Here is a 12,059-nt window from a genome sequence, read left to right as displayed (position 1 = left end):
GACGCACCACAGCACTCTCCCATTGAGCAGCACTCCCCCGCTAAGGACATTGGGTTATTTTCAGTTTTTTGACTATTGCAGATTAAGTTGTCATGAACATTTGTGTATAAGTGTTCGTGTGGACCTAGGTTTTCATTTCTCTGGGATTAATGCCCCAAACTCTTTGAGTATCTGTACCATTTTATAATCCAACCCTGGTGTAGGGGAGATCTAGTTCCTTCACATCCTCAACAGCATTTGGAACGATCATTGTTTCTTATCTTAGCTATTCTCATAGGTGTGGTGTCTGGTGGCTTTAATTGGAATTTCCTTAATAGTTAATGATGATGAACATCTTTTTATGTGCTTTTTTTGCCTTCTGTATATTCTCTTTGGTAAAATCTCTGCTCAGGTCTTTTGCCCATTTTATAATTGAAGAGGTTGCTTTTTCACTGTGGAGTTTTGAGAGGTCTTTGTATGTTCTAGATGTGAGTCTTTTGTCAGACATGAGGTTTGCCTATACCTTTTAAGTCTGGAGCTTGTCTTTTTATCCTCTTGACAGGATAAAAGACCAAAGTTTTAAATTTTGATGACGTCCAAATTATTGACTTTTTCTTTTTGTGCTCTTGGCGTGAAGTCTGAGAAGTCTTCCCCTAGCCCCAGGCCCCCACGTTGTGGTTTGCAGTGCCGTGATTTACAGGAGCCGTGAGGGGGCGCTCTGCCCGCCTGTCTCCTGCCTCAGCTACTCTAGCACGTCTCCTCCTCCCTCCATCTCCCCAGGAAAGTATTAGCCATATCTTTTTGTTTTCCTGAAATATCTGTCGTATTGTCAGTATTTCCAAAAGATTTTTTTTTTTAAGATTTTATTAGAGAGAGAGAGAGGCAGAGGGAGAGGGAGAAGCAGACTCCCCGCTGAGCAGGGACCCCCCCCCCCATGTGGGACTCGATCCCAGGACCCTGAGATCATGACCTGAGCCGAAGGCAGATGCTCAACCTACTGAGCCCCCCAGGCGCCCCTCCAAAAGATTTTTTTTTTTTAAACACATGAGATGTTTTCATTAAGTATGTTTTTCTTTACAACATTCTCTGGTGGTCATCCAACCAGAGGGATAGGAGACTCCCAGCTTCCCCAGATACCACATTACATCTTTGGATAGCTCTGAGAGTTCTCATGCCTGTCCTTCATCAAGGGTTGATCTGCTTCCAGGAGCTGTGATCCTGGATAAGAAGCAAGTTGAATCGTGCCTCTGAAGACAGGCCTTTAAATATCTGAAAATTTTGGTCCTGCTCCTCCAGCGTCTTCTCTTTTTTTTTTTTTTTTTAAGATTTTTATTTATTTATTTGACAGAGAAAGAGACAGCGAGAGAGGGAACACAAGCAGGGGGAGTGGGAGAGGAGAAGCAGGCTTCCTGCTGAGCAGGGAGCCTGATGTGGGGCTTGATCCCAGGACGCTGGGATCATGACCTGAGCCAAAGGCAGACGCTTAACGATTGAGCCACCCAGGCACCCGCGTCTTCTCTTTATCAGGCCAGAAGTCTGAGGACCTTTAATTGTTGCTCATAAACATCAGTAAAGGTGCTTTTGGCTAAAAGTAATGAGGACCTAATTCAAAGTGGCTCAAACAATAAAGGGGTTATTATTATCTTGAATGACAAGGAGTCCATCCAGGAGTTGGGTGGCTCGCTGCTTCCAGGATTGATGGGTTCGGCAGCTCAGTGAAAGCTTGAGAGCCCATCTCAGCTTTCTGCTTTGCCACCTCAAAGTGGGTTTTGCCTTTACTTATCCTCAGGCTTGTTCACAAAAGCTCTACCAACCCATAAGGCAATACCCAAAGGGAAGAAGGAAGGAAGAGGACATGTCCCTGCCTGGGGTCTCTTTTTAAGATGGGGAAACCTTTTAGAGGAGCCTCCAAGCAGACTTTTCATATTTAGTGAGCCACAAGTGTGTTCTGGTACTCACCCCAAACCAAACCGTGGCAAGGGAAATGGAATGAGCAGTCCAGATTGACCTGGGCCTGGGGAAGAGCCCAGCTTCCCCTACACGCACACAGGCAGTGGGGGAGGTGGGTGGGCACAGAATCCGCTCTTGGTCAGCAAGAAAGAAAGAGAGCAATAGCTGGGTGGGTGACCTGCAGTGGGTGACCTGCGGTGTTGGTCTCATACTTGTTTTAGGACATTCTCACCTGAAAGGTTCTCCAGTTTATCTGGTTGCATCCCTCTTTTTTTTTTTTTTTTTTTTTTTTAAAGGATTTTATTTACTTATTTGACAGAGACACAGCGAGAGAGGGAACACAAGCAGGGGGAGTGGGAGAGGGAGAAGTAGGCTTCCCGCAGAGCAGGGAGCCCGATGCGGGGCTCGATCCCAGGACCCTGGGATCACAACCTGAGCCGAAGGCAGACGCTTAACGACTGAGCCACCCAGGCACCCCATATATCTTTTTTTTTTTTAAGATTTTATTTACTTATTTGACAGAGAGAGACACAGCGAGAAAGGGAACACAGGCAGGGGGAGTGGGAAAGGGGGAAGCAGGCTTCCCTCTGAGCAGGGAGCCCGATGCGGGGCTCGATCCCAGGACCCCGGGATCATGACCTGAGCCGAAGGCAGATGCTTAACGACTGAGCCACCCAGGCGCCCCTGGTTGCATCCTTCTTTTTTTTTTTTTAAAGATTTTATTTATTTATTTGAGAGAGAGAGAATGAGAGACAGAGAGCATGAGAGGGAGGAGAGTCAGAGGGAGAAGCAGACTCCCTGCCGAGCAGGGAGCCCGATGCGGGACTCGATCCCGGGTGGTTGCATCCTTCTTGAAGTGGGATGTTCACAGCTGAGTCATGAACACACCGGGCGTGAGCTGATGAGTGGCAGGTGCTATATCATCTTCCTTGTTCTAGATCTTTGGCTTTTGTTAACATAGCCGATGGTCGCATCATACTGTTGCCAGCACAGTGGAAACTTCCAAGGCTTCCTTTGTTCTGTAGCCTCTGGGATGTTGGAGTGCCTGCAGTCTGTGAAGGTTGTTCCCGTGGCTTACCCTGCCAAACTCCTGCCACTGGCAACTTCTTGCTTCTGCATGGGACGCAGGCAGAAGGAACCCCTCCTCTGGTGTGTGCTGGGGAGTCTGTGAGGGCTACAGAGGGAGCACAGGCTGCTGGTCAGACAGACTTGGGTTCTAGAACTGACACTGCTGCTGATTAGCTCTGTGATAAGGGGGCCTCTCTGGGCCTCGGCTTCCACATTTGTAAATGAGATTTAATTATCTCTGCTTAACAGAACTAGTATGAAGAAGGCATTATTTTGAAAAAGTGCCCATACAGTACCTGTCTCCTTCACTCCCTCCCTCCTCACCCGCGGCTGCCTTCTGCCTTAGGACCTTAGAGTTTGCAGAGGCTCAGCTTTTTTTTTTTTTTAAAGATTTTATTTATTTATTTGAGAGAGAGAGAATGAGAGAGAGCACATGAGAAGGGGGAGGGTCAGAGGGAGAAGCAGACTCCCCGTCGAGCAGGGAGCCCGATGCGGGACTCGATCCCGGGACTCCAGGATCATGACCTGAGCCGAAGGCAGTCGCTTAACCGACTGAGCCACCCAGGCGCCCGAGGCTCAGCTTTTTAATTCTCCAAATACCTGTGGCCTCATGACCACTAGAGGAGGAGCGGTCCTGCTGACCTCGTGGCATAGAGAAGGCTCCTGACGGTCCGTGAGGCTGCAGGCCACAAGAGAAGTGTGGCTGCTGGAAGTCCGTCTCAGTCCCCCTCCCTGGCCTGGGCTCAGGATGGCGAATGAGCCGGAGGGCAGGGGGTGCACCACTGTGGCCCACTCTTCTCTCTGAGGTCGAGTCATCTTGGAGGGCCTCTTCTGCCTGTGGTCTCCTCTGTGGGGGCTAGTCCTGGGCACAGATTTATGGTCAGGATGTACTTACAAGGCACCAGCTCCTCGAATAGCACTCCCTTATGAAATCCCTAGTCCTCCTAAACCCCAAACCCTGGGTCTTTCCAGAACCCAGGAAGAACCCAGGAGAAACCGCCCCGCTCAGGTGGTGGTGTCTCCTCTTTGGCCCTCAGACCCCCCAGGCCTCGTTGAAACATCCGTCCCGTTCCCAGGGAAGCCTGGAAGCCTGAGTCGTGCAGGGCTTGAAGGAAAGATGGCCTGCTGGAGGCTTCTGCTTCTGGTGGGAGGAAGCGGATGGACAGGGTGACTGTCTGTAGCTGTCTTTCCCAGAGAAGCCCAAGCAGATAATAAAGCCATGTAGAAAATAGGATTAAGGTAATGAACAGGCAGGACAGAGTTTGATCTTTCAATAATGCCAAAGCCTGAGTGACAGGCCAATCTGGAAGGTGGAGCAGCACGGCTGGCAGGACTTGGTGGCGGGCGCTGTGCGGGGCTGGGTGGATTCCTTGCTTTTAACCTGTCACTGCTGAAACCTGAGGAGCGCCGGCATTTTCTCTTTTATGTGTGTGCTGTGACTTGGGGGGAAGGAGTGCTGGAGGGGCAGTTTTGCTCGGAGCATCACGCCTCTGGGGCCGCCGTCAGGAGGACGGTGGGGGCTGGGACACACCGGGGGGTGTGGGGGCCCTGCTGGGCGCGTTTTCTCCCTGCTGTCTCTCGGGGACCCGCGGTCAGGTCACTTAGGCTACTTCTCACAGTGCCCAGGGACCCCTTCAAAATCAGCATGGCTCCCTGAGCCCTTCGTTCCATCAAGACTCCTGAAGACTGTTGTCCCTACGGGCTGGTGGGGGGGGGTGCCGGCTGGGCTGCACAGGACGGAGGGCAGCTGTGGGCATACACCGTTGCCTAGATGGCAAGAGTGTGGCTGTCTCTCTCTCCCTTCTTCCTTTTCTGCCTTTCTTTCCCCTGGAGTTGGAAACCATGGGCAGGGCCCAAAGACAGGGCGTTTCTAACCTGTCTAAACCAGGCAGAGAGAAAGATGGAGTCCTTTACCCAACCTGGAGGTGCCAGAGTGTTCCTGCTTCCAAGGGTAAATGGTCTTCAGGTCCAGTTGCAGCCCCCAAGGGCTCCATCTTGACAGAGAGTGCCAACAGCCAACCACTGAAGCATCCCTCACTAGGCCCCATAGTCCCATCAGACCCTAAGGAACTGGGCCCAAACCGTCCCGTTCTGAGCCTGGGGTCTCAAGGAATCCAGGCCCATCTTATGTCCTCTGTGTGCATTTGGGCAGGACCTCAGCTAGGTCCCAGGGAAGGTGCTATCTGTGTGGTATTCCTCCCAGCTGCTGCAAGGCCTGGGAGGTCGGACTGGCCAGACATCATATACAGCCCTCCTCCCGGGCTTGCTCTCACCATGGGTTCCTCATTTCTGCCACAGGCATTTGAGCTGGATCTAGCAGTGGTGCATGTGGGCAACAGGATGGAGAGGCCTGTGGTCCCGGACCTGCAGGGATCCTAGTGGGTACAGCCACAGCCCTGAGCCAGCCGGGGGGAACTGGGAAGGGAATAGGGGTGGGCTTAGGTGACCTGGCTACTCCTAGGGCATTGCCGGTTCAAGTCCTAGGTGTGTGACTGTATGTGGGCCCCGGCACACATCCTCTCTTCTCCCCTTCCAGCCGAGGTCATCCTGGTTTCCCATTACTCTTCCATTTCTGTCCTAAAGCCCCTGAGTCTCCTCTTTCTCACCAAAGTTGCGGCAGATAGGCTTCTCACACATTCCGACAGGTGCCCTCTATTTTCCCCTCCGAGCCTCTGCTCTGGCTGCCCCCTGGGCCTGGATTCCGCCCTCTCCATCCTGCTTACTCTTCGGTGCACCGCCTCCACAAAGCCTCCCCTGATCCTAGCCCCCGTGGCTGGAGTCGGTAACCCTTAGAGCACTCACGGGGCCGCCTTGTCAGCCACCGGGGAGGAGGACCCCGGGGGGGAGCACAGGAGATGCCTATCAGAGCATTCTAGTGGCCTTTTGAAAGGCGAGGGGTGCCTGGCTGCAGCCCCTTCCGGAGGCCTGCGGAAGGGAGCCGTGTCCCGAGCACAGAGCGGGCCCACCGGCCCAGGTGTGGCTCCGTCTCTGCCTCCGCCTTCACCTCCACCCCGGGCGGCCCGGCCCTCAGTCAGGGTGATTGGGGAACTGCCCTCTTTAAAGGACCTGCCTTCTTCTTTGAAAGTATTACTGACAGATTTTTTCATTTTCTTTTTTCTTTACCTCTTTAAGGAAACCTGTAATTTCTTTCTTTCTTTCTCCCCCCTTGCCTTTTTCTTTCTTGTCCCCTCTGTCCCCCTGAACTCTTTGAAATTGGCTCTCTGCCTGCTGACACCAAACTGATACTTTGCGTTTCACTTCTCCTTATCCCTTTATGGCAACAGATGTTGAAATTTTGTATCCTTTTATCTGCCCGGCTGCCCCTTCCTGTAATTACGGGCCCCTTGTTAGCAGTACAAAGTGGGCTGCCCGGCTGCCTGGCCTTTGAGCCATTGTGTCTGAACACGTGTGCGCGGGCGGGCGCGGGGGGCCGTGCACGCGCGCACACATGCAGGGGAGAGGCCGTGGGCTCGGGCAGGGCCCTTCCCGCTCGCCTGCTGGGGCCGAGGCAGGCGAAGCTTCCATGGGCCTCTCCTTGTCACCACCACTCTGGTGGTAACATTTGGGACATCCCATGCCTCCTTGATGCCCGCCCTCCCCACCAGAGGGCCAGACAGGACGAGCTCCTCCCTGCTGAGAAGCCTGGTGACTCCCTGCCCCCCCAGAGTTGGTGCCCGCTGAGCAGTGTGCACCCAAGGGCCGTCACGGCCCGAGAGCCAGATCCCGGGCAGACCGGAGTGCCTGCCAGCTGCAAACATGGCACCGGTGCCCCGGGTCTGCACGCCTGCTGGGGCGGGTCCTTCAGCTGGGCCATCCCCGTGCTCCTGTCATGGCCTGTCCCACTTCTGTCACTCCCTGGAGAACCACTCCATGCCCACAGGCCGAAATGTTCTCTGATCTGTCCTCTTACGGTAAAACTTTCATTCCTCTTCGGGGACCCACCCGGTCACCCCTTGTATTGTTAGCTGGATACATGGCAGACTCCCTCCTTCCCTGGACTGAGAACTCCTGGAGGACAGGGAGAGCTCCTTCAGAGCTGTCCCTGACATCTCCCTGCAGTTCCTACTAAAGCACAATGCCTGGTATACAGAAGGTGCTCATTAAATGATTGTTGCTCAAAGAAAGGAAGAGCGGGAAGGAGAGGGGTGGGAAAGAGGAAAAACCTGCCCTCCTGAGTGACCGTGTCTGGCCCAGTTTATACCTTCAGGTCCTCTGTCCCCGGGAGCCGACCTGCGGGAAGGTGAACTGTGTGTCACTCTTCCATCCTTACCGTCCCCTGAAAGCCACTGTTGCGTCTTAGGGTCACACATACATGCCAGGCGGAGGAGCAAGAACTTCTAGGATCTCCAGGGAACATCCTCTGTCCCGAGCACAGACCGGGCCCCGCCGAGGACGGGAACCCCGCGTGTTAACAGTGGCTGTTAAGGGGTGTGGAGGCCACAGGTATTCGTAGGTGCAGGCCGGGAGGTGGGACGGGGATCTGGCTTCTCCTAGCTTGGGGCCCTCTAGCACAGGGGGACTTCCTGCGGGCTGTGGCTTGTGTTGGGAGCAGAGGCAGGCCAGGCAGGGAGGCAGGTGGATGCTGGGATGAGCGGACTCGGGACAGGGTGGCCACTGGCTTGCGGCTCGGCAAGGCCCAGAGCAGGAGAGGGAGGGGCCCTCCCAACTGGGACGTCTGGGTCTTCAGGGCCAACACCTACCTCCAGTTAGCTGTCCCTAGATGTCCCCTAAAGATGGTGATGGAGGGGTCCTTGTCTTACTAGATTTCCTTCTGTCAGGAAGCTCCTCCCTGGGCTCCCTCTTCCCTTGAGCTGGAATCGCTGTGCAGCAGGGTGGGAGCCCCGGTTCCCTCACCTGCTCGCCCCAAGTCCCTGGGCTGAGGCCGCCCTCTGCTTGTTCTTCCCACCCAGGTACTCTGGGGCCTCCCGGAGAACGCGGCACGCAGCCCGGCCTCCTTCAGGCTGCCCTCCCCGGCCTGCGCTCGTTCATCAAGCTCACAGGGGTGGCCCCATCTGTCTTTATCTTTCCCTGGGTGGAAAGAGAATTGCTGGAGTCAGGCTCAGGAGAGGCTGGGGTGTGGAGGCGCCCCCCCCCCCCCGCAGCCCCCAGTGGCTCCTGGAGGCCCAGGCTTTGTGTGCAGGAGTTGTAAGGGAATGGACTTTTTGTCTGGCCCTCGGTAGTGACAGAGCCGGCCCTTGCTGCCGTCTTGGCCCGGGACTCTGAGGGGCAGTCCTGTTCCCACACAAGTTGTGCGACAGCCAAGGCTCTGCATCCCCCCTCCCGCCCCCCACCGTGAGAGGCCGAGAAGCATTCTTGACATTCTTTCCAGAGAAAAGGGGTGAAACGTCTGAATTTGGGGGTCACCATGTTATACAAATTGCAATCTAATCGTTTTTACAAGAACACACTTGCAGGAAGAAAAGGAGCCCGAGAGGAGGGGCTGAGGAGACAGACAGCTTGTTTTGTCCCCCTTTCCCCCAAAGTTTGAGGCTATTGTCGGGCCGATCTTGCTCCCTTCCCCAGAGCTGTTGAGCTAGAGTTTTCTAGTTAAATTGGTCTTGGGGTGGGGGCCATGAAGGGCCCACAGTGCCATTTCTGTTTGTTTTCCCAAATCAAAGCCCCAGCAGGGCTCCCATGGCAGCGCTGGGCCGCTGTTCGGAGACGGGCCCTTTCCCAGAGCCAGCTGGGTCCGCGGAGGCCCTGGACTTCACCTCCCGGGCACCGCACAGCAGAGTTGTGAGGGTCCCAGGCCCAGAGGCAAAAGAAATTGTATCTTTTTATTGGCCCATTTGAAGTGTGTGTGGCCGTTTCAGAGAATTGGAGCACCGGGCAGCCGCAGAAAGAAACTTTTCTGTCTCGGGCCAGGCTGGGCCAGCGGACAAGGGGCTGCGGGACTTGGGCTGGCCTCGGGGAGGCTGGTGCTCACTCTGGCCCTCAGGTTTCCCCCGGCGGGCAGGGTTCTGTTTCTTGTCGCAGACACTGGCAGGACCCTTTCCAGGGGTGGCTTGGATGCTGGGACGGGGGCCCAGCATGGCAACTTGGTCTGGGTATCGCCCTGATGCTGCCGGTCCCGACGCCGCTGCCCCTGTCCAGCCCCCGGGTGCCCGACTATGTTTCCCTCTGAGCCCTGGGACCGGGGGTGGGCAGGCAGAGCCATGCTGGGCTTCACGCCCCCAACCCCCACCGCCTTTCATCTTCTATTTCAAACAAACATGAAATTACTTCTGCAGATTAAAGGGGAGAGCTCCTCAGTCATTCCTGAAGGCCTCACTAATGGAAGGGGCAGGGCCCCCAAATCTGGAAGGAGGGAGAACTGTGGAGCCAAACAGCCCCCTACCCGGGTGTGCACAAATGTCCAGAAGTAGCTGTAAAAAAGAGGTGGGTGGGGGGCGGCACGGACTCCTCTTAGGACTCTGGCCTGCCCGGGGTGGGTCAGTCATGGCTGGTGGCCCTTCCTGGGAGCCAAGGTCAGTGATTTCTAGGAGATGCTGATCTGTGGGTGGTAGCCTTCTGCCTGATCCCTCTCAGGGTCCCCCACCACAGAGGCTTACCTTCTACCTCAGACAGAAAGAGGAATATCTCCCCAAGGAGGCTGGGGGCCAGGGTGCTGACTTAGGGCCTGACCTCCCACTGACCGCAACAGTGTCCCTTGCTGGGGGTCACCTCATTGCCCAGGGCTCGAGGGGAAAGGTAGAAAGGAACCCCAGGCCGCCTCATCTATTCCTTCAGCTTCTGGGGAAGATGGTGGCTGCACTGGGGAGGAGGGAGGTTGAGGGTCAGAGTCCGTGTGAGCTGGAAGGCCTGGGACTGAAGTCTGCTTTCACTTGGGGCTGGTACCATCTGCCTCAGCCCTTTGGTGAACACTGCTTGTGAGATTGTGGCGTCCTCCCTCCCACTGCCGGGGCCCTTTACCTGGGTGTCCCTGGGAAGTGTTCATGGCCTTGCTTCTCCTGTCCTGCCAGGGAAGAGAGCCCAGCATCTCTTGGGTGAAAGTGCTGGATCAGGCCTGGAGGGTGCCCCTCTTCTCCTTCATCCCCCCCCCACCGCCCCGGTCATTCTGCAGAAACTCCCTGCTTCTCCCCGTTCCCTAGCCACAGGGATTAGCGGGTGCACTTGATGTTGAGGGGTAGTTGCTAGGGCCAGAAGGCCCCCCTACATGGTTGCTAAGGGTCTGGCATCAGGGCGAGGGGTCTGCCCACTGCCGCGGTCACGGAGGGAATTACACAGTCACAAAGAAATTGTTCTTCTCAGTAATCTGCTCTCGGCCACCGGGAGGGGCGAGGGTGGGGGAGCACGCTGGAGCCCAGCAGGCTGGGGGCTGTGATCACACAGGCGTGCTAGCCCCGGGCTGGGGGCCAGCCGGGCCAGGAACACCGGGGACCGGCCCGCTAAGCTGCTTTCTCAGCGATTTTTCTCCCCAGACACAAAGGTGTTTACTTGTTTTAACATCTCCTGGGACTCCCCTTCTCCCTTTGTGTGGTCTTTATCCCCAATGAGGTTTGAGCCCCAGATTACAGGCAGGAATTAAGGCATTGGACTCAGGCAGCTCAGAACTGCATGACCTGCAGGATCAAGAACTATAAAGTAACCAAGTGTGTGTGTGCTCATGGGAGGGGGGCCGGCCCGTCCGTGAGGCCCATGCTTCCTCCCCGAGGGGCAGTGGCCAGGCGGCAAGCAGCTGTGATGCAGGCAGGGGCTGCGGGCCGATGGAGGCCTTTAGCTGCGGGAGGGGCAGCACGGCGACTGGGGTGACAGGGTGGGCATCCTGGGCCATTTCTTCCCTTGGCTCCTTCCTAAGGGAGCCTGATCTTAGCTTGGGCGGGGGGGGGGGGAGCTGCATTTCCCCAGGGACTGAGGCCATTAGGTTAAAAGCTGGTGTGGGGACCAAGGCGGACAGTCTCTCATCCTCTGCCCCTTTGTTCTCTCCCCAGTGGGCAGCTAATGATGCACCTGGGCAGTGACTTCCCCCCAGGGGCTGGGGTGTTGGATGTCATGTATGAGTCCCCGTCCACACTCTTGTCCTGTGGCTATGACACCTATGTTCGCTACTGGGACCTCCGAGCCAGTGTCCGGTGAGTGTGCGGCAGTCCTGGTGCGCCCCCAGAAGGCCCGGGCCCTCCAGCTGGAGGCTAGGAGTGGCAGCCAGCAGGGTCAGATCAAGCTTGGGCTCCCCGTCGGCGGCCCTGGTCCCATGGCCTGGGAGACCATAGCCACCAGGCGCTGATTAAGAGCCCGGGGAGTCGTCAGGGTCCTATCCCTCAGCATCCTTTCTTTCTGCCCTGCCGCCCAAGTCCTGTGACATGTAGCCAGCAGTATGAAGCACAGACGAGGGCCTCATCAGGCCTGGGGTTTGGGCATTGGCGAGAAGGAGCCCTTTCCAGAGGCGGCTTTCCCTGAATTAAGTCTGGCTTCGAAAGAGTCTGGTGATTCAGCTTCTGTCTCCCGGCCAGAATGGATTTCTAAGGCCCCTGTGGAAGCTGGGGTGGAGGGCACCCTGACCCTCCCTCTGATGGCCGATTCCCGGACAGGAAGTGTGTCATGGAGTGGGAGGAGCCCCACGACAGCACCCTGTACTGCCTGCAGACCGATGGGAACCACCTGCTGGCTACTGGGTCCTCCTACTACGGGGTCGTGCGGCTGTGGGACCGGCGCCAGAGGGCCTGCCTCCACGTAAGTGCACCGCACACCTCACACCCCCTTATTAGGGGCTGGATCTGGGAGCGGGGGTACCTGGAGAAGGCGGGGGAGTCTGCGCTGGGCCCAGGCAGCTGAGGTTAGGGCTCCGCCCTCGGTTGCAGGCCTTCCCGCTGACCTCGACCCCGCTCAGCAGCCCTGTGTACTGCCTGCGCTTCACCACCAAGCATCTCTATGCCGCGCTCTCCTACAACCTCCACGTCCTGGACTTCCAGAACCTGTGACGGGGCCACCCCGGCCTGCGGGCCAGGGAAGCCAGCTACTCAGGGACCTCTCCGCCTGGAGGGTGCAGGGATGCCTCCGCCCCCGCCGTGCCTGTGCTCCTAGACCTGTCACCACAGTGCTTGGGCACCGTCAGGTAAAGGCTG

At 56.5% G+C, this 12,059-nt stretch overlaps 1 protein-coding gene across 1 annotated transcript in view; it reads left to right on the top strand.

Annotated features, from left to right (window-relative positions):
* Window positions 1-11,997, top strand: part of FBXW4 (F-box and WD repeat domain containing 4) — an 81,244-nt gene extending 69,247 nt beyond the window's left edge. Inside the window, exons 7-9 of the mRNA XM_021699734.2 lie at window positions 10,929-11,069; window positions 11,526-11,667; window positions 11,796-11,997. Of these exons, the coding sequence (XP_021555409.2) occupies window positions 10,929-11,069; window positions 11,526-11,667; window positions 11,796-11,915 (403 nt within the window). The 3' untranslated portion in view covers window positions 11,916-11,997. The remainder of the gene's footprint in view (window positions 1-10,928; window positions 11,070-11,525; window positions 11,668-11,795) is intronic.
* The last annotated feature ends 62 nt before the right edge of the window (window positions 11,998-12,059 follow it).

This window comes from Neomonachus schauinslandi, chromosome 6, assembly GCF_002201575.2.
Source record: "Neomonachus schauinslandi chromosome 6, ASM220157v2, whole genome shotgun sequence".
Taxonomy (NCBI): Eukaryota; Metazoa; Chordata; class Mammalia; order Carnivora; family Phocidae; genus Neomonachus; species Neomonachus schauinslandi.
The sequence above is the reverse complement of the archived record's forward strand: the minus strand, read 5'-3'. Positions and strand labels throughout refer to the sequence as shown.